This window comes from Magnolia sinica, chromosome 19 (genome assembly GCF_029962835.1).
Source record: "Magnolia sinica isolate HGM2019 chromosome 19, MsV1, whole genome shotgun sequence".
Taxonomy (NCBI): Eukaryota; Viridiplantae; Streptophyta; class Magnoliopsida; order Magnoliales; family Magnoliaceae; genus Magnolia; species Magnolia sinica.
Genome location: NC_080591.1, coordinates 10975825 through 11003544, shown reverse-complemented (window position 1 = coordinate 11003544; position 27720 = coordinate 10975825). Strand labels below are relative to the sequence as shown.

The following is a 27720-nucleotide window of genomic DNA, read 5'->3' as shown; positions in this document are numbered from 1 at the left end:
ACCGTTCAAATTCATAAACAAATGCCCGCGAATCAGAGGTTAAGATGGTTAAACAGATCTGATACTGGGGAGATGGACTATCTAGATTGTATCACATGAACTGTACAGTTCAATGTGAGTTAGTGGATGCCATGTATACAATTTGGAGTGGCTTAAGTATCAACCATCACACTCTGGCGGAGTATAAAAACGAAATGGACAGCAGCGATATGAACTTAAAAGAGCTTCTTTCTTCCATCTGGAAAAACAAGAAGAAAACAACCCCCTCGTTTTTTTAACGAGAACACCGCATTTCATTAGTTTTACAGAAACGACGGAAAATCAAAACGAGAAGAGGTGCAGCTATCGATTTTTTTGGACCTTATAATATCAGGTACGCTGATTAGAATTCCGTTCTCGCGTCGTCTTAGATCCGTGCCGATTCTTGGATTTTCATTCCTACCCTTTTGCCGATGTTTTCAGAATCTGACGATCTTTTGTCGGTTATTTGAAACCCTAGGCCATTGAATTCCGAAGCATTGGATCGTGAATTGAGGGAATCGTGATTTGGTAGGTTTGGGTTTTGGAGGATTGATGGAAAGATAGAGGTAGAAGAAGAGAGAGAAAGACAGAGAGAGAGAAAGAGACAGAGAGAGAAAGATACAGAGGGAGAAGGCGAGGGAGAGAGAGAAGAGAGAGGATGGCGTCTGCGAAGATGGGAGGTCCTTCAGCACCCGCCGTCCGTCGAGATCCATACGAGGTCCTGAGCGTGTCCCGGGATTCGTCCGACCAGGAGATCAAGACTGCGTATCGGAAGCTTGCTCTCAAGTAAGATTTTCTATTTTCTATTTTCATGAAGTTGGTTTTTGTTAGATTGTAGATTTTGTGATGATTTTGCGGTTTTCAGTTTCGGGATTTGATCGTTGAGGAATTATGGACGTCGTTTTTCTTCAGGAACTGGAATTCATCCTCTCCTTTTAGGTGATATATACAGTCGGAGATTTAATAACTAATAGTTACTGTGGAGATTTATTCATTAACTAATATTTACTGTGGAGGTGTATTCATTTTAGGTGATTAGGGAGTATTAGTTATTCAATCATTCGTTTTGAACAGGTGCTCTGAGTGATGTTTGAATCATGCTGTGTAATATGCCTGGTTTGAATGTAAATGCTAAAACCCCATTCACAGGACTTGGGCAGTGGGAGAGTCGTGTTTCGAACTGTGGTTTGGGCCTCTGGGACACTTCTCGTAGTAAAAATAGCAGTTTTTTTCTGTTGATCTGAGTGTCACAGCTAGACATTGGTAATTGCAATTTTCAGTTGATGTGAATGGCGCAATACCCACATGAGGGATTGGAGGAGAAAAAAAAGAAAAAGAAAAAGAAAAAAAGACCACTTTGTTACTGTATTCTTCTTTGAAGGGCGATGGGTAGAATTATCATAATGGGTAAGGAAGAGGCACTATTTCAGGATAAAGCCAACAATTTAGTTGAGGATGTGTTTGTATGCCCATTCATTGTTCTTTACTTAAAATCTGGATATTACAGATTTTATCTAATTGTATATCGTGGCCGTGATGTTACATCATAGAGTACAAATGGCTGTGGAAATAATTCTTTGTGATCCATCGATAACTTGCATTCTATTTGGTATTGACTTGTTTAATTCAGCCCTTAGCTGAAGTTTTAGATTTCTGGCCAACTGTCGAACTTATGGTTGCATGAAGAGAGAAGTGAAGCAGCAATAGATTTGGGTGCTGGAGCAGAGAAGTGTTTGTTTAAATTTTTTTAGCTTGTGTGAATAATAGGAAGTGGGAGTGTGGGCCCGGAGCATGACTCGAAATGGGACTGGCACTTGGTTAGAATGATTGTGCAACTAGGTTTTTTAGTTGGTATGTGGTGTGTTTTTTGATCCTATGATTTGAGCAAGTTGAATCGCCAACCACTGGAATAAGAGTGATAATTTTCTCATGTGCATAAGGTGAATAGGGGTGGTGGTCGAGGTAGGTCGGGATAAAGGCCAGGGGAGGCCTCATAGGTTTACTTGGGCAGACCTTTTATCTTAGCTTTGTGTCTTGGAAGATGAGGTCAGTTTGCATCGAGCTTTATGAAGCCCACATGCATGTGCAATAAAGCTCATGATGCAGGATGGTTTTCTAACTTAGGATGATAGATGAAATCACATTTTCAGTTTAAAACATGAGCAACAAAAGTATGAAATTATAGCAACCTCATCATAAACCAAACAATTAATCGAATAAGCAATTACATGTAATCCTAGGCTACCACATGCTCATATGAAGGAACTGGTAAGATGTTAATTCGAAATAGGCCCAATGGAATTAAGAAATTCTATCCAAAACATGAGGGTAGAACTATTTTAAAGGGAATCACCTGAGTCCTAAAGGGATTCTAAAAGATTCTAGGTATAGGGGTTTGGAAATTGGGGAAATATGAAATTACGGTTTATTTGAAAGGGGAATCTAGGGTTTTAGGTTAGGGTTTGGTTGAAGAAAGAAGAATAAGGAATGATGTAAGAAAATTACTGAAGTGAGGTCTACAAAACAGTCTGTATGGACTATCCGTACAATCATATGAATGTACATATTCACATGTATGGCTGGACTTTTTGTTCGGGTATTGGTTGTGATGGTTTGGGTTTTAAGAAGAAAAGCGTGAAGAGATGAGAGAAAATACTTTTGGAGCTTGAGAAGATAGAAGAGATGGGTGAACAAGGCTTCATACCAAGGTTGTTTTCATTTAGATTCACACCAAATGGGGTTTCACACCACATTCTCCATAAACACGAGAAAAAGAGGAGAGAAATTCCTGCTTTTTTATTAAGATCACATAAAAAAAGAAGAAAAAAAGGTTAGGTTTGGACATCCAAACCTTTATAGTCTAAAAGTTGGTCTTTTACAAAAGATCATTAATGAAAAACCTGTTTCCTTTTAATTCCCTACTTTGTAAATTACAAATAGCCCCCCGGTAAAAGCATAAAACCAATAAAACATGTAAATAAATCTCAAAAAGTAAACTAAGTGCTCAAATCAAAAGTCACCATAATCCTAAGAAACTAAGATTATCTGATAAACTCTGAAGACGTCCACGATCACGGCGGGCCATGAGCAAGTCGCATCCAACGGTTTGATCGTGAAGTCCTCGCGATCCAATAGTCCAAAAACATCCTCCATGCAAACCACATGCTATGTGGGGTCTTAGGCTTCTCCTCGGGATTTGAATGGGTACTCGCCTAGCCACAGGGACACTGGGGCCCAGACCTCCTTTGATATGTGTGTTGTAATGTGATGTCCCCATCAACTCATGCACACACCATAGATGTGCCTACATGGCATAATAGGTTTGAGATCCATTCCATCCGTTAGAACAACGCTACTATGTTGATGCCCTAGCCCGATAATCAGGTTGATCCACTGGTTAGTTGGGCCATAGCTGCAAAAAAACAAATGTACTGCTCTGAAAAACTTGGCTAAAGTTTTCTAACCCATCCCATCTGTTTCAAATATTGGGACCCGCATGCTGATTGGACCAGATTTTATTTTTGGGAAAATATGTGCAAGGTCGAACCAACTGATGGATGGATTTGATCTCGCCACATGTGCCATGTGTGTACATGGGCTTTATTGCACACATAATATTTTGCACCACATCTCAAGCACTCACTCAACTGAGTAGGTGGTGCGTTGTAGTTGGTTTTTCCTTTCTTGTCTTTTTATTTTATTATATATATATATATATATATATATATATAAATGGAGTTCAACAAGAAATTCAAATTATAACAGTTGCAAACTTGTTACTGCAATGTGTTGCTTGACATTTTGATTGTTTGCTTTGGTCTTGTAAGTAATTAAACTTCAATAGCAATAAGATCGCTGTTCACATTTCACTTGTCACAATGTTGCAGGACGGATGGCCTAGCCTTAAATGATGCATTGCGATCATCAACAAATTAACCAGAACAATTTGCATTAGAGCACAAAATAATGCTAATCAATCACAAGCTTAACGGATTCACCTATTTAACTAAGCTCAGATTCAGGACTAAATTACAACCCGTCAGTTAGATCTTATAAAACATGATTAGATAGGACCTATGGAAGTACTTGTCTTTGTTAGCGTTGATAGGCTAGGGCTGATTTAACGGTTCAAGGAATTGAAAAATAGGTTTAGATTTTCAGATTTGGGAATATAACGTTTGGGGATTTGGGTATTTTGGATTTGAGAATTGTGTTTTGAGGTTTTAGGGATTTGGGGTTATGGTTTTAGGGATTTAGGATTTTTTAGGAGACTAGGTTTGAGATTTTAGAGATAAGGGTTTGAATAGAGTAAGCAAATGATGAAAGGAAGGGGGATGCTGATCATACGGACAACCCTGCAAGTCTGTTCGTATAGACGTATGGACATGTGGGTATGGCTGTGCAGTTGTACGGTCAGGTGAGGTGGGTTGGATGGGAGTTTGGGATAGGTTAGGTCTTGGGCGTATGGGTTGGGAGAAAGAAGAACAAGGATATATGTGGAAATTGTTTGTTGATGGGGAAAGAAGATAAGAAAACTAGAAAGAAAGCGAAAGATAGAAGAGAAGAAATGTCTTTTGATGGAAGAGACTGAAAGAGAAAGATAACTAGGAAGCACTCCATGCCATCACACCAAATTCCTCCAATCACAAGAGGTTTACTTCATAAAAAAGAAAAGAGAAAAGAATTTTTTATATATTTCACATGCAATAATGGCTAGGGTGGGGACGTCCAACCCTTACATAGTTTCAGAAAGGACTTTTTACAAAAAGACGCTCTTAGATAAAAAAAAGTTTCACATAAAGACGCTCAATAAAATAAAATTTGTTACTAACTCCCTAAACTTGGCAAAAATGCAAGCTAAACACAAAAATAGCAAACATATAAACAATTAAATAAATTAAACTATTTCATGGCTCACGATCAAAATGTCCAATGATGATGATCCAACGGTCGGAATGGTCCAACTAAGTAGTGCACATGCATATTCTCAATGTGGGGCCTTCAAAGATGCATAATCATGCATGTGGGGTCTTCAACAAGGTGTCCCGTATCGGTATCGGTTGGCGTAACGGTGTCCTCCAAAACCGATACGGATACGGGGGCGTAACGGTGATACGGGGGCGTAACGGCGCAAAAAATTTTTTTTGCCAAAAAAATATGAAAAAATATGGATTAAATCCAGAATATTCTAAGCATTCCAAATATGCATTCATTTATAAATTGGAACATGTTTATGGTGGTGTAACGGTCCACTCTTTGGTGAGAAGTTGTATCGGACTGTCTGATGAATTTATGAACCAGATAACTTGAATTTGACTACAAAATTCATATATTTAATTTTCTAACTACCTACTATCAATGATAGATATATTCGAATGAATGTAAAATGAAAATATCTTACATTAGATGTTTGCAATTATTTTTGAGGAATTTCTCGAACATACCTGTGCAGTGTGCACGTGACTGTGATAGTGTGATTCCTGTCTATGACCTGTCATCCTCAAGTCAAGAATATTAAAAAAAAATATCTAGTAGTGTCTGATATACTCTCCTGCAACTTGATTAAGGATTACTTGATTGGTTGTCAGGGGAGCTATTTTAAATACAAGTTCGGCAGTGTCAAGTGTGTGCATGGCTTCTTGCAATAATACTGTTGTGAGCTGTCTGCTGCAAATACTTACCTTAACACAAATATATACTCACAATCACAATTCACAAGTCACCACCAAAATGAAAATCTGCGTTTTTGTGGTGCTCGACCTCCACATCATCGTCATCGTCATCGTCAGGCTGAGGCTGTCCAATAGGTATAGGTGCTGCATATCCATAATATCCAGTGCCAGAAGGAAATACTAGATCAACGAAACTAGAGGATGACTGATCCTGACTAGGCAACGACTCTGACCCGGAGTAAGGATATCCACCAGTGCCCGTCGAATAGCCATACTGGTGCCCATACTCAGGCTGTTGAGAATCTTGAGATTGAGAGTGCGTCTGCTGTGATGAATAACTTGTATTTGGATCTCGATATCTATAATCATATGGATATTGATCGGGAGGGCTACTCCAACATGAATGTGATGGAACAGGCTCAGTATAACCATCATAATTCAATTGACCATAAGAATATCCATCATAATAACCAAGACCATGAGCTTGCTGATGTTCCGGACCTCTCGGACCCGGTGCACCACTAGATGTACCCACCTCCTGCTAGCTGTATCGTGACTCGGTGCACTCATAAGTCCAACCTCGTGTACCACCTTGTCGATGTTCATCGACATCATGATCTGTAGACGGCTGTATAGGGCGCTAAGCAACACCAGAAGTGCCAGCACTAGGGGCAGGGGGGTCATCGTCATCATCCGACACGGTCACGCTATCACTGCTCGTACTCTTTTGTTGATCTTGAGCCGTATCCGTACGTGGCATAAACGCTGCCCATCTTGCTGGGTCCAACACATCTGCACGACTCTCTTGTTGCGCTCTGCGTATTTCTGGGTCATCAATTTTCAATTCTTCACTATCCTCTTCAATTTGCTTTTCCCTTATTTCCAACCAAGGTAGAAGTGGGTCATCCTCATCATAAATATTGTCCAGGTTTATTGGACAGTAGTCTCCGTCATCAGCAGCTGTAATGCTCCTATGATGTCGTCGCATTCTTAGTTTTATATTGTAGTGCATGAAGACAAGTCTATCTAATGTTCTAGCCTGCAATTTATTCATATTCTTTGAATGAATGAGTGCAAAACAACTCCAATTCCTTTCGCAGCTAGAGGAAGATGTTGTCTGGCTCAAAACTTTTACTGCAATTTTTTGGAGAGCCTTCGTACTCTCTCCGAAATTAATCCACCATTCGGCCGGTTGTAATCTAGATACTGCATGCTATGCAAGAGCATCTCCAAAGCTACGAAGGCGATTTCCAAATATATCTAATTCATTCAATGCCTTTATTTGCAGATCTAAGTCAGGTTCTAATATCTTTATCACATTTTTTAGCCCAACACGAACTTCATCATCCGCAACAAATGATTGGGCATATCTATACCTAGGATTTAGGTAATAACCTGCTGCATGAAGATCGTGATGGAGTTGTTTTGTCCATCTCTTGTCGATCATCTTCCAATAAGTCTCCCAACTTCTACAATCATGTTAAATTGCAAACTTTGCCTTATCCATGACATCATATAGGAAGCCCATGGTAGGTGCTTCATCGGATTCAACAAGACGGAGTACCCTCATTAGTGGCTCCATCACCTTTAGGATCGCCTTGACCTTTTTCCAATATTTTTTGTCCCGTATAGTGTTCGCAACTTCGACCGGTGTCCCCGATGTCTTCTTCCCATGTTTTGTGTTGAGCCATTCTCGGGGAGCGAACATCTCACTCAACTCTTCCCTATGCTGGAATAAACTCTCTAATGCTATAAAGTTTGTCGCGAATCTAGTCGCCGCAGGCCTCAACAACTCTCGTCCTTTTGTGAACTTTCTTATTATTGCAACTACTTGATTACGGTTGTAAATAAACGTCGTCACTTTCCTTGCCCTTTTGACCATTTCCTTAACATTCTTCTTCTTCCCAATATCTTCCAATATAAGATCAATACAATGGGTAGCACATGGTGACCAAAAAAGATGTTTTCTCTTATCCATCAACATATGTCTTGCAAGCTTATATGTTGCTTCATTATCTGTCACAATCTGTACTATATTCTCCTCTCCAATCTCGTCCACAACTTTATCCATTAGTCCATTAATATAAGTAGAATTTTTTGTTGCCTCTGAGGCATCAATTGACTTGTGGTATATAGTTCCTAAGTGGCAGTATACCATGAAGTTGATCATGCTGCGTCTGGTTGGGCCAGTCCAACCATCACACATGATTGTGCATCCTTTGGCTTGCCATACACGTTTAAAGGTAGCCACGTATGCTTTCACATCCGCAAACTCTGCATCTGTCCATTTCCCCCTAATCTCCTTAGTCGTGGGAGCTTTTATTCCTTCACCTGCTTCTGCTACTGCATCAATTACCACCTGCCAATATGGAGAATTGGCTGCGTTAGGAGGTATGTTGGCATGTATAAATAACTTTGCTGCTGCTCTACCTAATTTCTCAACGGAAGTTCTACTCCACATTTGTTTTATCTTCTTTTGTTTAGTTGATTCTTTCCTAAATAGGATTGGATCAATAGAGGGTCTCCTAGGCTCATTTACTTCTTCATCCAAACGTATAGGGGCATCACGTGAAGATGTCTGTCGTCGGCTCCCAAACATACGTCGTAACCCACCAAACCTACCCCCCCACCCCCACCTGCAGAAGCAGTTGCACTTCCAGTTGCACTCCCACTCCTACTCCCACTGCCCCCTCTGTATCACGCACTGACCTATGCGTGCCAAACATGCGGCGACGTTCTTCCTCTTCACGAGCTAGACGCAAGCTCTCTCTCCTAGCTATAGTAAATTCTCGATCTGAATCTTTGTCAGAATCAATAATATTTTCATCACGAATGCCCATATATTCAGCACCAAACACTTCCTGTCGAGTTGCATTCAAAATATCATCTTTCTTATTTTGTACAGCAGTACGTTTACCCTTCGACTCATCTAGACTAGCTTGCATTAAAAGCATTATCTCTTTCGGTACTTTACTACATGGCGCAACTTGACCCTTTCGATGTGCCAAATGTTGTTTGAGACGGGTAATTCCACCAGTCACTAGTCTATCACAATACTTGCACTTCATTTGGTGCCTAGTACCACCAACTCTCTCACAATGTTGCCATCCAATATCATCACTTACTTGTTGTTGGCCAGACCCAGACATTTCTTTAGGATTAGGTAGATACTAGATAATTAGATATGAGTATGAGTGTATGACTTATGTTAATAAAGATGATTTTATATTTTAACTAAATCTTAAGAAGCTCCGAGGCAAAACCTGTCCAATATAAGCAAATAAAAATATAAAGTCACTAATTCGAAAATAGAAAAAAATTATAAAATGACACCCCAAATCTGTAAAATGCATATTAACATGTTCTACTATGATTAACACATCGGCATGATTAAAACAGTAAAACAATTGTTAAAAAATTATTTTTCGAATTTTAAAAAAAAGGGCCATAATTAATGCGTAAATAGAAAAAAATATAAAAAAATTATAAAATGGCACCCCAAATCTGTAAAATGCACATTAACATGTTCTACTATAATTAACACATCATATGGCATGATTAAAACAGCAAAACAACCATTAAAAATTGATTTTTCGAATTTAAAAAAATGGCCAAAATTCATACGTAAATAGAAAAAAATATAAAAAATATATAAAATGGCACCAAAAATCTGTAAAATGCACATTAACATATTCTACTATGATTAACACATCATATGGCATGATTAAAACAGCAATACAACCATTAAAAATTGATTTTTCGAATTTTAAAAAAAATGGCCAAAATTCATGCGTAAATAGAAAAAAATATTTAAAAAATATAAAATGGTACCCCAAATCTGTAAAATGTACATTAACATGTTTTACTATGATTAACACATCGTATGACATGATTAAAACAGCAAAACAATCATTAAAAATTGATTTTTTGAATTTTAAACAAAAGGGGCAAAATTCATGCGTAAATAGAAAAAAATATTTTAAAAATATAAAATGGTACCCCAAATCTGTCAAATGCACATTAACATATTCTACTATGACTAACACATCATATGACATGATTAAAACAGCAAAACAATCATTAAAAATTGATTTTTTGAATTTTTTAAAAAAGGGGCAAAATTCATGCGTAAATAGAAAAAAATATTTAAAAAATATAAATGGCACCCCAAATCTGTAAAATGCACATTAACATGTTCTAATATGATTAACACATCATATGACATGATTAAAACAACAAAACAACCATTAAAAATTGATTTTTCGAATTAAAAAAAAAAGGGTCAAAATTCATGCGTAAATAGAAAAAAATATTAAATGGCACCCCAAATCTGTAAAATGCATGTTAACATGTTCTACTATGATTAACACATCATATGAGATGATTAAAACAACAAAACATATTAAAAAAATATAAATACCTATTTTTGACAAATTTTTGAAAAATGGCCCACCAAGCTTTGATTCAACAAAATCCGCAATATAATGTGTTTTTTCCTCAAATATCCAGCCAAGGTTGGTCGAAATTAGTAGTAGAAGGAGTGAAAAACAGTTTGGAAGCAAGAAGTTTCAAAAAAACAGCAAAAACGGACCTTAAAATGCAAAAAAAAAAATGTTACCATTTTCTGACCGTTACGGCTAGCCGTTACGGGCCAGTAACGACCGTTACGCCCGTAATGGGCCCGTATCGGCTGATACGGGCACAAAAAATCGTAACGGCCGATATGGCCCCGAAACGGGTAACGGTTCCCACCGTTACCGTTACGTATCGGCCAATACGACCGATACGTAACCGATTTGGCACACCCTGACTGGGTTAGGCACTTGAATTGGGTCCACGGGCCCCATGTATGCATCACCTAGCCATAAAGAAACGGGAGCTCTCCTCCTTTGGTATACTTTTGACTAGTGCTCGGATGTCCTCATCACACGGTGTTCTTCATTCATCTATGTCCTGCATCTTATGTTTTCTTCATTTACCTGTTCATTTGGTTGTATGAGTAAATTAATCACTATTTTATGAAGGCAATCAAAGAAATTGACTTTCTGTCTTGAATATGAATGTAGTTTTTGTCTCATATTTTATGAACAGGTATCACCCCGACAAAAATGCCAGCAACCCTGAAGCTTCAGAACTTTTCAAAGAGGTGGCATATTCATACAGCATCCTTTCTGATCCAGAGAAACGAAGGCAGTATGATAATGCAGGGTTTGAGGTGACCCCGCCCCCCCTCCCCCATGCTTTGAAATCAATGAGTAAACAGTAAGGTTAAGGTTGCTCATTTGGTTAGTGTTATATTGGGGATTAATTGTAGGAACTGCAGGGAGCTATCTGTGCTCGTTGTGCAAGTACAACAGGAAATGTTGGTTTGTTGTTGGTCAGAACTCACATAGTCATTAATTAGAATGCATGGGCTTCCGGCGTTTTTCTATTTATTTATTTCGCCGTGGTGTCACACGTTTAGATTTGGTTAAACATTAATCTTTCATCTTGCCTGAAAAATTGCTTGAATGTGTGCTAGAACATCTAATTTCTAAGCGGGTACTTAAAACAGGAATGATTTTACTGGACAGTTGAGCATCCCTGCAACCTTGTGATGTTGGTAGATCTTCATGTCTCCCTTGCATCTTTGTCATGCCTCTGGTGTTGCTTCTATGTCTCGTTTATTTGGATTCTAAATTCATGAGGCCTGTGTAGGGGATTGCTTCTATCTATATATATATATATATATGCAGGACCTGAAGACAACTTGGATATGTTAAATTCTAGTGCAACTAGAATGTTTCAAGGATAAAATCCTAGGGTTGACAGACATTAACTGCCTTGAAATTTTAGAAAGACCAACTTTGAATATAATTTAAGTGAACAATCATATGATCCAATGATTAAGGGCCTGTTTGGATAGAGGCATTATCTGATGTTTTAATGATGTCTATCTTTTTTTTTTCAACCAAGAAACACAAAAGAAGCAAAACACAACTGTAGCAGGATGTCAACCTCTAGTCACCTCCCCCGCAAATACAAGATCCAAAAAAAGAGGAAAACAATATAGTTGAAGTAGCTGCCAAGATCCAGGCCTAGCACTAGCTCTGACTGCCAAACTAACAGCTCTAATCTTCCAAAAAACTGTAAAACAATAGGATGTTGAGCTCCAGCGCCGCATGTTCCAAGTTCATGATCATATACACAATTTTCCTTTTTTGGAAATACTCCAGGCACTATTTTATCACCCAAGGTCCTGTTTGGATTGAGGGTAAACTAGAGGAAGCATTCAGTTTACATCAACAAGATGTTTGAAGTTATCCGGATGCGGAGGATGCTGTGGCAAACTATGTACTTTTTATCTTTTCCACCTCAACAAGGGATAAAAACCTTTATCAACAAGTCAAATGGTGGGGAAAAAGTTTGCATTTGATGTAATGTTTTAAATGACAAAATTGGAGGGAAAAGTGGTTTCCCTTTGTAGGATTGTAACCCAAACACTTTCAAATGCAAAGGCAAAGTATTTTCTAGGGCTTTTCTTTAGCAAAACAAACAAGTGCAAAGGGTTTGCTTCCCCTAGCACTGATGTCAGTTTACTTTCCACTCGTTCATAATTTTGCTTTCCCTCAAATCCAAACATGCCTCAAAGAATCTTGCCATTCCTTTCCTTCCAGAATCCCCCATATAATCCTAAAAACCCACCAAGGTCCATATAGTATTGATGTGACCATTGAATGGCCCATTGAACCAATCAAGCAGCAGAAACTCCAATAGATTCATTGAAAACCCACTGTGTATCGAATTTTGTGAGGAAACCACCTAAATCTCCTCAACCATCTCATAGTTGATGAATAGGGTATCAATTGGTTCTTCTTTAGTCATGCACATCACGCATCTAATTGGAAGCATACAATTTTGCTTCTTTAGGTCATCCCCACTGTAATAGCTACTAATGCAATAACACTTTTTCGTAGACTACCTTGAAGCATCCAAGGATCACTTTGACATTAGCCACCTAGGCTGCTTTAGCATTGCTAGGCAAGATGATATCATATATCTTGTTTTCTTATACTATCCTTAAGCTAGATGCTACCTCTAAAGTCGAAACATCTAAGGTCACTTTGACATTAGCCACGTAGGCTGCATTAGCATCACAAAACAAGATGGTATTGTCCATAAATTGGAGTTGCATGAGAGTCAACTCCAGATTTTCCACCTGAAAATCCCTAACATTATTACATGATGAAGCTCTTTCCATAAGCATGCTTAAGCCTTCTAACACAACTAAGAATAGAAGTGGGACAAAGGGTCACCTTGATGAATTCCTCTAGAGCTAGCAAGGAAGCCGTTGACAATCTATCTATTCTCAAGAATCGAGAATGAAGTTGCAGATATGTATTCTTTAATCCACACATTCCATCTTTCTCTAGAGCCCATCCTAGATACAGAGTAAAGAAGAAAATCCTAGTTAACATGGTTGAGCCATCACATTGATCTTGCAAATAAATTCTGGTTTCCCCTCCTTTAGTTCTAGAGTCAATGAGTTCGTTAGTCACCATGACTTCATCTAAAACTTGTCTATCTTTAACAAGGTATTCCGTAACGGTAACGGCACCACTGTTACCTTTAAGATACAGGTCTTAATGGCTATTACGGCCCCCGTAACAGCCGGCACGGTCTCTCTCTCTCTCTCTCTGGAAAAAAACCCAAAAAACCTAGATCTGCCCCTTAACGCTGAAAAAATATCCGAAAAACCTATATCTGTCCTGTAACAGACCATTACGGGGCTATTACGGCCGTTATAGGGGGCGTAATAGGCTGTTAAGTCGTTTATAGGTTATTACGTTTTTTTTTTTTTTTTTTCCATAACGGCTGTTATAGCTACTATGACCCCGTAACGTGTAACAACCGCCACTGTTACCTTTGCATAATGACCTTTATAGCCCCGTAACGGCCTTTATGGCACACCCTGCTCCTTAATGAAAGCTCGTTGAAACTGGGATACAATGAAAGCTCAAACCCTCTCTGATTGAAAGAACCTTTGCCATTGTAAATGCCTACATCAAAACTAATAGGTCTAAAGTCTCAAATTTCAGCTGTGTAAAGCAAAAGAGTTTCAGAAAGAGAAAAGAGAGTGCTAGGGTTGGAGGTTCAACCCTCTCTTATGTATTTTTTAAACGGTGACTATTTTGTTGCTAAAGGGCCATGGCAAAAAAAATGCAAAGAACCAAAAACAAAAGGAAAAATTACAACTGTAGCCAGCTTTCCAGGAACTGAACAATCGTCTTTAATGCCATCGCCCATTTTGTAACATGTGATTTAGCCCTACTATACACCTTCGATACTTGCCCTTTCTGATTCCTAAAACATCGATTGTTCCTTTCTTTCTATAGAAACCAAATACTTGCTAATAAACTTGAACACCAATTTTTTTTTTTTTTCCTAACCTTCCCTTTTTCCCCCACCATGCCACATCAAAAGGAATTGATCGATAGAACTCGGCAACACCCATGCCACTCCAAACAAATTGAAAAAACAATCCCACATCCTTTTTGCAAACAAGCCCTTTCTTATTAATAAGGCTAACATATGAAAAATTGCATGAATGCCCTTAAGATAAAGGGAAAAATAGGAAATAAAAAGATATTAAAAAACAACAAAGAAATAAGTGGCCCAGGGGCCCACGTCCTAGGTCTAAAGGCTCACAACCACCCCACACTACAACACTCTCCCTCAAGCGGAGGCATATATATATATATATATATATATATATATATAATCATGCCCAACTTGCCTTGAATACGTCGCCCCACCTCAACTGAAAGGGCCTTAGTGAAGATTTTAGCAAGTTGTTCAGTAGTCCTGATGAAGGGAGTAGAGATAATGTTGGCAACAGCCTTCTCATGAATAAAATAACAATCAACTTCAATATGTTTTGTATGTTCATGAAAAGGGGATTGGAAGTGATGTGAGACTGTAGCTTGATTGTCACAATACAAAGGGCACGCAAGTAGTCACCGGAAATCCTAACTCAACTACAAAGCTTTTCAAACACAAGATTTCACATGCAATATTTGCCATATCTCTGTACTCAGCCTCAACACTGAATCTTGCAACAACAGTTTGCTTCTTATTCTTCCATGGAATAAGATTTCCTTCAAAGAAAGTACAATACTCTGTTGTAGAACGATGATAATTAGGAGATCCTGCCCAGTTTGCATTAGAATAACTTTCAATATTCAGATTATTATGACAACTAAATAGAATGCCACATTTTGGAGAAGACAATGTAGCGAAGAGAATATACCTTCTATCAAACCAGGCTCGAGAGGCCCGCATCAAACTATATCACCTAGGCATTCTTAATATTAAATTGGTGCAATTGCTAATTCAGATTTGCGACAAGAGAAATGATAACACGAACTGCGCTCATCTTGCAAACCCATTTCAAGCGGTGGTCTGTGTATCAAGGAGGACTGGTAGGGATATGTGTTATTGAGTGAGGTTGTTCCCTTTGTCGCTCAATCTCTGGGGAAGTTCTTGTCATTTGGGCAACACCTATAGCTGATGCATTGATTTGAGAGAGAAAGATGGCCTTATCCGGGGAAAAGCTAGTTTGTCATGCTGATATCAGGAAGAAGCTTTTCTCCCCCTGATTTTGATTCACTCCCATCTCCTGCACACGCTTTCAATTGATATTGAGGTAAGTGAGTCATGAATTTCTCCTTGCTGTCAAAGTGGTGGTGGAGCTGTCATGCCATCGCTTGATAATGGTTCTTTGATTAGAAGAATTTTGGAAGCAAAATGCGGGGTGGCTGAGAATGGGTGGGACATCAAATTTGCATTTAGAAGTGCTGGATCAGCTTCTTGTAAGGCCATATATTGGGAAATTTCCTTTTGTAGTGTGTTCTTCCAGTTTAGAGTGGCCGAGTGGGTAGATGCAACAAAATCCACTTTTGGGAAGACATTTGGTGTTTGGATGTGCCGTTGCTAGAAGTTTTTGATTCCCTTTACTAGATTGCTTTGAATAGGGGTGACATGGAGGATTGTTTTTGTTAGTGGGTGGTGGATTATTTTTTTTTGGTTAGCTTGTTAGTACACCCACTGTCAGATCACACTTCTCTGTTAGCCACCCCCACTAGGGAATCGATGCCAAGACCTCGGTGTTGAAACGAGGTGTCTTTCACTTAGTGGGTGGCGGATTACGTGGTGTAAAATTCTATATTTAGGAGGAACCACTGTGATGTGGATATGAAATCTACTCCGATTATTACATGTGCCATCCCATGTTAGGCCTAGGGCTAAAAAAATAGGCTGATATGTGATTCAGGTGGGCGGTGGGCCCCACCAAAGGAAACATTTGGGAGAGAGATGTGCATTGTTGATTTTTTTACAGGGCCCACCATGATTATTATGTGAAATCCATGCAAACCCTTGGACATCACAAAAAATTACACATGGAGCTCTAAAACCAGGCCCATTCATGATTTAGGTAGGTCATACAAAGGGTTACAATTTGGAGGGTGAACGTCGCCCTGCACGCTGTTTCAAATTGTGTGGACCACCCGAGTCACTAATTGGGCTGATTTTTGAGCCCTACGTCTAATATTGGGTTACACACCTAATGGTCGGAGTGGATTTCAGGCCCACCTGAATCATGGATGGGCCTGAAGGGTTACAATTTAGAGGGTGAGTGTCGCCCTGTACACTGTTTCAAATTGTGTGGCCCACCCGAATCACAGATTAGGCTGATTTTTGAACTCTACGTCTAATATTGGGTCACACACCTGATGGTTAGAGTGGATTTCGGGTGTGGCCCACTTGAATCACTGATGGGTTTGAATTTTAGGCCCCATGCATAAATTTTTGTATGGCATCTAATGGTTCCCGTGAAGTTCACATAATCATCACGGTGGGCCCTATAAAAACTCAATGTTGCACGTCTCTCCCAACTGTTTCCTATAGTATGACCCACCTGAATCATGGATCAATCTAATATCTTAGCCCTAGGCCTAACATAAGATGGCACATGTAATGGTTGAAGTGGATTTCACTATATAAATGGGAAATGGTACTATGAGGTCGACCTCATGGGAACTTCCCATGAGGTCAAGTTGTGTGGGCCCCATCGTGATGTGTATTGAACATCTACCCCGTCAGTCAGATGCACCATTCCATGGTGGGCCATGGGCTTAAAAATCAAGTTAATCCATGACTTGGGTGGGCCACACCACATATAACAGTTGAGAGGGGTTACCCTCACATTAAAACATTCATAATCATTTATTGGCACCACCAAGATGTGGTTCACAAATCCAGACCATCCATTGTATGTGTCCCACTTGGATGAGGGGTTAGAGCAAGTTTCAGCCACATCCAAAACTCAGGTGGGCCTCACCAAGTACTTTTATATGTTTTAGGCATGTCTTTGCATGGTTTTAGATGGTATGGCCCACCTGAGTCCCGTATATGGCTGATTTTTGGGATATTCCATAACTTAAAGGGGTCTCGTCAAATGCACGGTTTTGATGTTTGGCACACATCATGCTGGGGCCCACACAGCCCGACCTCATGGGAAGTTCCCATGAGGTCAACCTTATAGTACCATGTAGCTATATATATAGGATCACCCATTCTTCCTCAACACCAAATTTATCCATTTCCACAACAGGTTTGCTTCACTTAAGGAGTCTAGAACTGGAAGATAAGAAAAGCCCTTGTTGAGAGCCCCTCAACTGACCTATGCTTCCACTGCTGGTGCTCGCCTCATGACTCCCATCGACAGGTGCCTTTCCAACAGACACGCGTTCCTGATAGACGCCAAAAGTCAACACTCGTCCACCTCCTTCGGATACTGTTTGCCAGTGTTGTCCAGATTGACCAAAACTTCCTGCTAAAACCTCTTGAAGCTAATGGTCCTTTCTGGTCCATCTGGCCTCTTGCAGCCCATATGTCCATATACATATGTGACCAGGCCTGCACGTCCATGACAATGTCTTCCTTTGCAATAGTTATGTTCCTCCTAATCTGAGCTAGAGCATTCCAAGTGCCATGGTTTTTCTGCGCCAGCCAATTTGTCTTAATTGGCGCATTTAGGAAGAAATGTTGAGGGCTTGCCTTCTTCCTTTCACAGCATATGTGCTACCCTCAACTATCGATAACACTACCAAATCTGGACTTTCATTGCCCTCAAATGGGATTCGGATCCTTCCAAAGATGTCAAAGATTTTTGTTTCTACCTCATCACTTGCTTATGAAAGAGCCCCAAGAAATAATCATACATAGGAACGTAGAGGAATAAACATGTGGATTTCTGATGCATGGAGAGGCACTCCCCAAACCTTGAACCAGGATGATCTTTCCGACGATGCAACTTTCTCGTCCCATCTCGATATGCTCAACACTATCTCCTCAGAACCTACCCATCCTTCCTGGAGAACCCTCTTAGCTTCCCTTCTGATGGCAGAATGTACATGCTTGTGCACTGCTCGAGCTTCTTGACATTGGTTGGCAACGCGGATGTCCAGTTCTCAATGGCCCAATATTTCAGCTCCTCCCTCGATTGATATGGTTTTGAAATCAACCTTCCTCACCAGGCATGTCTTCAGCAAGTACCTCTGGTTTTCTGCGGCTGAGTCTTCCACTGCCACATGCACCACGTCTTTCAGTGATATCTGTTACAGATCATTGTGGCTAGGTTGAATTCATTTGCAGTCCCTGGTCATGCAGTAAATTTAATTTGAATTATATCATGAATAGCTGAAAAAGTTCCATACTTTTTTTTTTTGCACAAATTCATTGATTTGTGATGAAAATTTTCAAGTACCTGTGGCTAGAAACCGTGATTTTTCTTCATGTTGCCATCACCACCATTAGCTTCTTGTTACATTCTGTGTGATGCTTTCTTACTATTGCATCACTCATCCTTGATTAACCAGATATTTTGCATTTTTGTGAAATATTCTCTCACTATCTTGTCTTATCGTAGCCGTATATTCCTCCTGTCTCTACTCATACTTGCGTGGTTTGGTGCTTGTAATAGTTTTGACTTGTGCGATTCTGTGATGACACAGGCTTTGGAAAGTGAGGGCATGGATATGGAGATCGACTTATCCAATCTTGGAACTGTCAATACGATGTTTGCGGCTCTCTTTAGGTGATAATTGAGTTGAAACCAGAGAATCTTTTATTTGTATCTGGGCCCTTCTAAATCTACATCTTTCTAAATGTTTGCAGCAAACTAGGTGTTCCTATCAAGACGACAATTTCTGCTACAGTTCTTGAAGAGGCAATGAATGGAACAGTCACAGTTGGACCACTTCCTCTTGGGACATCAGTTAGTGGAAAGGTGCTTCAATGCTTCTTCTCTTATTTTTGGGAACAGTGCCATGCTCTTTTGAGTGGTATTTCTTATTTTTCCTTTTTTTTTTTTCAATGCAGGTAGAAAAGCAATGCGCTCACTTCTTCGGGGTGACAATCAATGATCAGCAAGCCCAAGCAGGGATTGTAGTTAGAGTTACATCAGCTGCACAAAGCAAATTCAAGGTGCTAAGATTTGAAAGGATTTATGATAGACATATATATGTCGTCTACTCATGTGTTGTTGAAGTATTATTTATTTCTTTACATCATAAGCATTGTCAATGTATCTTCAAAAAAAAAAAAAGTACAGCAGCAGCATTTGCATCTTCACACTAATAAAAAATTTCTTTTGCAGCTCCTTTATTTTGAACATGAGGCAAATGGTGGTTATGGGTTGGCATTACAGGTGACCTACTTTCGAAGGAGTTTGTTTAATTCTATTATGGCCATCTCTTTCTCATTGGACTCACTTATCTTTAGTACTCTGTCTCTTTTCTCTATTACTAGTTGTTAAGAACATGTTGGGAATTCTTGCTTAGTCTCTTTTCTATATTACTATTTGTTTAGAACATGTTGCGAATTCTTGCTTTTGTTATTAAGGGCGTTGTGGTCATTATGTTTTTTTTTTTGAGAGAGTGAAAAACTTTATTAGGTCGAGGCAAAAGGAAAACAACAAAAGCAACGCAGAGCCGCCAAGGTGGTGGCCTGGCTATAACCCAAGAAAATCAAGATTACAATCCTTGAGCTTAGAAGCATTGACAGTCCACTCTATAACAACCAATTTGGCCCTTTGGAAGGTGCCCTCCGCCAACTTACATTCATTATTAAAACACCTCGCATTCTCTCTTCCCAAACAGCCCACCAAATTGCAAGCAAGGACATTCTTCATAACATCTTCACTTTTCCCAAGCCTATTCTATGCCAAGCGAGTAAGAGATCTCCCACCGACATTGGAAAAGACTAAGAAATTTTGAAGTGAGCTAGGATATCCGCCCAAATCAACCCAATAAGGGGCAATGCATAAAGAAATGGTTGACTGATTCCTCGTTATTCATACAACAAATACAAATATTAGGAATGATCATTGCTTTTTTTCGGAGGTTGTCGATGGTCAAGACCTCCTTTCTTCCAACTAGCCACTTGAATGTGGCTATCTTAGAGTGAACTTGATAGTGCTAAACATACTTCGTATGCTCCTTCATTTCATTGTGTCTTCCATCATTGCAAAATCGTGAGTAAAAGAATTGAATTGAAAAAGATCATGGTTTATCTAATCCCCAATTCATGTTATTCGAGGATGAGGGATCTAGAGTGTAGAAATTAATTCTGTCTAGAACGGTCCACATATTCTTCAACCTCCTCATCATGGAGAAAACATCTATATGGGGCTCCCATACCACACTCGCTATTTGCAATGGAAGAGAAACAATTGGCCACTGAGATAGAAGGGTCTAGAAGGGTCCAGAGCAAGACAACAGATATGGGGAAGGTATGCTTTCAAAGGGGAGGAACTCACCTAGACGTCGTCCCAAAACCTTATTTTGTCACCCTTCCTAAGGAGAACCCGACACCTTCCAAGAACATCGGCTTCACAGACAACACCCCCTTCTATAGAGTCAATGCTCTATAAAGAGAGGAATCCATCGTCCACCATTCTTCCCCCGAGCACCCATATTTACATTTAATGACTCCCTTCGAAAGAGCCCCATCTTCTCCAAATCTCCAAAGCCATTTCCCCATCAATCTCATGTTTATAGCTTTGAGGTCTTTTATACTTGCACCACCTTCTTCATAAGACTTGCAAACTTCTTTCCAACCCATAAGGTGAAATTTCTTTTTATCTTCTGCTCCTTGCCACAAGAACTCGCATCTTAATTTTTCAAGTCTTGAGAGCACAGAAGCTAGGCATTTGAATATCGACATAAAGTATCAGGAAAGATTCGTCAAGGCTGCTTTAATGAGGGTAATACACCCCCAAGTGAGAGATAACGATTCCATCTTGTGAACGTCCTTTCAAACCTCTTTACCACCTTATCCCAAAGATGTTTGGCTGGCTTACCAATAAAAAGAGGCATGCCCATGAAGGTAGCCGGGTGCGGCCTATAAGTGCATCAAAATATATTTGCTAAAGTTTTGACTTCGTTATTTTCCATGTGCACGCCATGAATCTTACTTTTTTGGATGTATACTTCTAAGCTCAAAACTGTCTCAAAACATTGGATTATCTATAATGTCCTGGTTTTGGAAATCTGAGTATACGAGTTGTTTTTCTGAAAACCTGAGTGTTAACCTTTAAAGATAACTAAATTGCACATTTTTTTTTTTTTTTCTTTTTCAGAGTTAGCAGTTTAGCATAAGAGGAGCAAATTAAGTATAAAGGAAATTGCATATACATTTAAAATATACGAGCGGCTGCCCAAATGGCTTATACAAACCAATGTCTCAATACTTACAATTACAAAATAAAATAATATAGCATGTGAAACAAAGTAAATTGCAATTAGTCTTGAGTTGTAAAATCACGCAACTTCTCTTGGCAAATACAACCATACATCCTCGACAATCATACCTTGCTCCTCATCAATTTGATCATGAATATTATTTAAGCCACCCGCACTACTTGTATGGTTATATATTCGATGAATGAGTGACCAACTCAGTGTGAATTTCCCTCAAGATTACATACCGTCGCATTAGTCAAGCATAATTTTAAAGAATAAGGCATTTAAAACAATACATGATGCAGTCTTATTTAAATGCATGGATGCGTGAGTGCACATCAATCTAGGGATGCTCATCCAGTTGGAATTTGGGTGAAGCCCATGCATATGGCCGGTCACCAGCGTAAGCACATCATGTGCGTACATCGCGTACGAGTATAGTGACTAAGCTCAAAGTACTCACGTACATGGGTCGATAGTCCATGGTCTGGAAGCTAGCGATACGATACCACACTTAAGGGTACGTGCTATAACATCCACAATTAGCCACCCGTTATCGCCCGTATGCTATGAATGCATGAATAGCCCATTCGTTGTTATTCCGATTACAACCGGCCAATTTAAGAAAGCTCAAAGGTCACTACGGGGGGCTCATCACTCAGCATAGGCTGACAGCTCGGGAATAATGTCCCATACTACCATCCTTGGCTCATGAGACTCTAACATTAGGATTTTTAATGAAACTTCATCGACTAGTGGCCAATCATAGTTCAACATGTGGAACTTACAATCGCGTGGTTATGTAAAAATAATCCATCAAGCTATTTGGGGCAAATATTAAGTCGAAGCCGTATAGGGAAAATATCAAGTCAAAGCCACATAAGACAAATATCAAATCGAAACTACATAGGGCAATTATCAAATCGATGCGATAAAAGGATCATCCCCAAAAGCCACATAGACACAACGATCCATGTATGGTAGGCCCACATCAAAATTTGATTTAACCCATCATTCAAAGTAGCCACTAGGTCGAGGGTCCATTATAATCACAATCAATCAAGTTACATCCCAAGTCTGGATGTACATATATATGTGGGTTTTTTTCACTAATAAATGTACCAATTCAAGTTCTATAAGCAATCCATAAGCGATCCACAAGCATGAGAAGATATACAAGTGCAACATATAGATGTTTATGCAAGATAAATATTGAGCATATACTTTAGAAATCAATTTCAACAACTAACACAAGTAATCATGAAATAGAGATATCAATTATCAACCGAAATTAAACCATAAACTATCACTTAAGCTAATGGGAAAGTGGAAAGCTCAAGGGGGAGAAATCATCACCTTACGAATCGACTATTGCTTATCCACTCTTAACTATGAATCAACTAACACTTATTCGTTTGACTCGGCAAATCAACCTGGTGCAATTGAGTGTGATGGTTCAAGCCTGATAAAACAAGTTAGATTTCTTGGAGAATGAACAACACCAGCTAACTATTGGCAGCATTAAGGTTTTTCCATGTCTGAAAATAACTAAGCAAGAAGGGAACCGACTCACTGAGTCGACTTAGTTGATTTGGACCCGGTTGGAAGAATCACATGACGAATGACGTTTGTGCTAGGGTTTAGGCTATGAAGCTGTCAATCGTTGTTGGTTCACCAGTTAAGTCCAACCTTGAAATAGACAGGGACTCGGTGATTTAACTGAGTTGACTCAGCAGCATCCAACGACTGATGCTCGCTCTCTCTCGTTCCTCTCTCTCCTTCTCTTTTCTCTTCCCTTTCTCTCCTCTTTCTGCTCCTTACCTCTTCCTATGGACCAAGCGGTGCCTGGACTGGACCAATCCCTCACCCAACTCGGTTTGGGCTTGGTCCAGACTCGGTTTGGTTCAAGTTGGTGCTGCAACAACACCTCCCTCTTTCTTCTTTCCTTTCTTTCTCCATTTTCTTTCCTTCACTGGGAGGACCTAAACTGAGCCTAGACTCAGCCCGCACCCGTTGTTTTAAAGCACGACTTGGTTTGACTCGACTTGAACTCGGGATGGAACCGAGACCACTTGGTGCGGCACAACCACCACGAGTAGCGGCTTTGACGGGCGCTCTCTCTCTCTCTCTCTCTCTCTCTTCCTTCTATCCTTCTCAATCTTCTTCCTTTCTTCAAAACCTCTCTTCTCATCCCAACCAGCCTCGACAATGGTTTAGTGCGGCATGAGCGTATGAGGAAGACGCTCGGAGCTTCAATGGCGGATTCATCCTCGGTGTGTTTTCTCTTGATCCGGATGTTTTAGGCTGATCTAATGGGTCTCATGAAGCTTAGAGGATGGAAGGAGTGGATCTTCATTGAGACTTTCCAGGTGGTTTCGAAGAAAGATGGAAACCGGCTGAATTTCTTTCGAGCTGTTGTAAGACAAGGAGACAGACTATTAGTGCTCGATCCTCCTCTCCTTTATGGTTCACCCTAGATCTCCAAAGCCGTTGGATGGAAAATAAATGGCCTGGATTTCACAGGTTTACATCAGCCTCTAGATACGGGTGGTTAAAATCGAAACCAGCCATGGTTTTGGTTTGCTAAGGGAGGAAGCCCTAATTGGAATTGTGTTTGGAACGTCGAAAAAATAGGTGGGGCAATTAAGGCCTATGGGTTGAAAGTCTCTAAAAGTATAAATAGGTGGGGTGATTGATACCCTTTTGAGTTGAAAGTCTCGTAAGCCCAATTGGTACTTACTGGAACCTCCATTGTCTAAGCCGGGTGGGTATGCATGTCAGGATTGCAACAAGTTCTTGTTGATGGTGTGCCAAATGGGGTAGAGGTTTAATCAGCCTACGTTATCCAACTAGGTTACTCATCATCTCGGCCGGGCCGGGTAGGTGAGCATGTCGGGATTGTAGTAGGTTTCTGTTGATAGTGCGCCGGATGGGGTTTGGAGAGAGTGTTGGCTGATTAGTGTGAAATGGCCTTGACATTGAAGGATGAATCGTAGTGATTGTGGTGGATTATTTCATGGTTTGCATTAATTCAATCATGATTTTGTCATATGTTGGATTTCACAAGTTATTTGTGATTTATTTTGTATGGAATTACATTGAAATATTTGTTTATCCAACCTTTGATTTACGGTATTTTGATAAGGATTTTTTTATTGGATTGAACGCATTTTCAAACTTGTGTGAGATATACTCATTGGATTATCGAGACCAATCATTCTTTATTGTGGATATTGAATTTCAGTAGTAGGGTCTAGTCAAGGAGCGCGTGGAGTGGAGTTCTAGCCAATTATTCTATGTAGTTTGGGTTTAGTTTCCTTTTGAGTTTTATAATTTTTGTAACAAGGACTTTTAGTAGTATAGTAGATGAGACTTTGGACTATAGTGGTGATTGAATTATTTTAATAAAATATATGTTTTATGGAATGGTTTGTAGAATTGTGGTTGTAAATGTTTAACATGTAAGTCATGTCCTTGGGTGCGGGATCAGGGTCAAGTGTGCTTGGGTGCTGGATTCGGGCTGTGACAATCTCGGCATTATTCATCACACTAGTCATGTTCTGTTACTGCATGGCGAGCTGCTTTATTATCCATTGCATTGAGTGACATTGACACACTTTTGAATTCTAGTGAACATGGCTAGCATTGATCTTGTCTTGTTGTACAGGAAGATAGTGAGAAGACTGGCAAGGTTACATCCGCGGGGATGTATTTTTTACATTTTCAAGTATACCGCATGGATACAACGATGAATGCGGTATGTGGTCTCTATCATCCTAACATCTTTGCTTGAAAATTTTGGCATAGTTGCAGAAAAAAAGTGGGGTTTATCTTGTGCTGGTGCAGTTAGCGATGGCTAAAGATCCAGAGGCTGCTTTCTTCAAAAGGTTGGAAGGTCTACAACCTTGTGAAGTCTCAGAGCTAAAAGCTGGCACCCACATATTTGCTGTTTACGGTCTGCGCTAGTTCCTTTCTCTTTCCCCCCCTTGAATTTTGTGGCTCATACAAAGTATTCTTTGGATGAGGTAATTATGATGATGCTTGATCGAGTGTAACATCAAACATTCTTTTGTTTGTCCCAACAAAGATAGAAGTGGGACCGATCTTTTGGTAACCCACACCGTTGATCTGCGGGCCCATCATGGTATGACCCATGCCCTACTATCTCACCTGTCTGATGATCCTGGCTGTCCGATGAAAATGGACTACTGCAACCATTGGTCCACTTTCATCAGGGATCAAATTGGCACACAATGATTATTTGACGGGGAGAATTTTGAGAACATATCCCATCCTGGAACTCACCATATGAATGGTTTGGATCCTAGAAGTTGGGGCCCGCAGTTAGTTTTTGGGGCTGCACAAAAGCTTGAACTAGCATTGTGTATTTCCCCATTCACTCTGCTAACTGATTTTAAAATTTTCTTCAGGGGATAATTTTTTTAAGACTGCTTCCTATACCATTGAGGCTATTTGTGCGAAGACATTTGAAGAGACGACGGAGAAGCTTAAGGATATTGAGGCTCAGATTTTGGCAAAGAGAAACGAATTACGTCAGTTTGAAACAGAATACAGAAAGGTATTATTTTCTAGTTATTTATTTATTTGAAACAAATGTACTAATATAAGCTGATTGTTCTGACTCGCTCCTGCTGATATTTGTGTAGGCCTTGGCACGCTTTCAGGAAGTCACCAACAGATATAGCCAAGAAAAGCAATCTGTAATTTGCTCAACATCTTTCCATACACATTTTAATAAAGTAGAATAGTGTTAGAAATAGCAGCCTTAATTCAATATGCCTTCATGGCCTTCTTTGTATTGTAATAGAGATCTGTTGCCATAGAATCCTTCAAATGGCTGTAGAACTTGTCCCCTTTTAATTGCTAACATCTGTTAGGGTGATTGAAACCTGTGATGGTAGGCCAACATTTACTTTAACAGGGCCATGACATTCATTCTAGTTATGCTGAAAATTCAATTGCTATTTGATAAAGAACCAATTTCTATATGATAGGTGTTTATTTGAAAGTGATTTTGGGTGCTATTCTCCACGGCATTTTGCAAATGATCAAGGTTTGATTTCATTGCCACAATGAATGCTGGCAATTTTTGTAAAAAAACTCATTACTTGTTTCTAATTTCCTGAGAATAAAATGCCCCTTGGCTTGTAGTGTTCTAGGTGTATCCTTTGAGACCACATGCATGCTTCCTGCTCATTTTAGACAAGATCTGAGCCAAAGGCTTACAGAAGCCATGTTGAAATTTCACATGGTGGTGACATTTAAAAACCATCTAACCTCAATCTGTTGTTGGTTTTCTGACATTTCCACATCCTCGTGATTATCAAATGGGCAGATTCTCTGATCATATTTGGAAGGGAGGCCAAGTTTTCCTCATTTCTTTAGAAGAATCTATAGTTTCTGGCTCTTTCCATAGGACGGTAATGGGATGGCTGTTTCTCTTGCAAAAGGGGGAGTGATCAGTGGGTCACTCCCTATCGCCTCTCATATTTGCTGCTTCCCTAGTGTTTCTCTTTTTCAATAAAATTTCAGTTGCCTTTTACTGACATTGGCTTTGTTCCTAGTTCAGGTGCTCTGTTTCAGGGTTTTATAGGCTCGTATTTCAGGATTTGAATCAGTTAGTGATTTCTCTGAATTTCATCTGCAGGTTGACGAGCTATTGAAACAAAGAGATGGTATCCAGTCGTCATTCACCACAATGAGAACGGTTACCAATGCGAGGGCAAGCGCGAGCAGTAGCAAAACTGCCAATGATGAATTCAAGGCTGAGAGCCCGGCAGAGGATGGAAATGCAGATGGAAAGGATAAATCCTCCAAGAAGAAATGGTTCAATCTCAATCTTAAAGGCTCCGACAAAAAGCTGGGCTGAAAGGGCTTCCTTCCCTAAGTATGAGCACAAGATTGAGGCTGCCCGCTTGTATTGTTGAAAAGTTCTTACTTTCCATCCTCATGCATGCTAATACAGGCACAGCCACCTGTGTAGGGGTCAGTGAAGGTCAGCGATGTATTTCTTTTTCTTCATTTTTTTTTTTTTTTTGGTTATGTTTTGTTATAGATTTTACAATTTGATTCTTGCATGAAATCTCATTTGGATGGCATGTGTATTTTTGTTTATCCATTAAATGGGTCGATCTCTTCACTCCCAAAACAGTTGCCTGTAGCAATATGAAAAATATAAACATATATGGATGTGAAATCGTAATAAAAACACATTCTTTTCA

At 39.7% G+C, this 27720-nt stretch overlaps 1 protein-coding gene across 2 annotated transcripts; it reads left to right on the top strand.

Moving 5' to 3' along the window:
• Positions 1 to 248: 248 nt before the first annotated feature.
• On the top strand, positions 249 to 27720 carry LOC131234339 (chaperone protein dnaJ 15). 2 transcript variants are annotated; one of them, XM_058231148.1, is made up of 12 exons: positions 254 to 807; positions 10785 to 10908; positions 18749 to 18831; positions 18912 to 19023; positions 19116 to 19220; positions 19393 to 19443; positions 25146 to 25235; positions 25325 to 25433; positions 25909 to 26057; positions 26146 to 26199; positions 26494 to 26552; positions 27147 to 27285. In XM_058231148.1, exons 1-11 carry the CDS (start codon positions 680 to 682, stop codon positions 26503 to 26505), a joined length of 1017 nt encoding a protein of 338 aa, XP_058087131.1. In that variant the 5' UTR covers positions 254 to 679; the 3' UTR covers positions 26506 to 26552; positions 27147 to 27285. The 2 variants fall into 2 exon arrangements, with proteins under 2 accessions (XP_058087130.1, XP_058087131.1); XM_058231147.1 differs by lacking the exon at positions 26494 to 26552 and having other exon boundaries at positions 249 to 807; positions 27147 to 27720.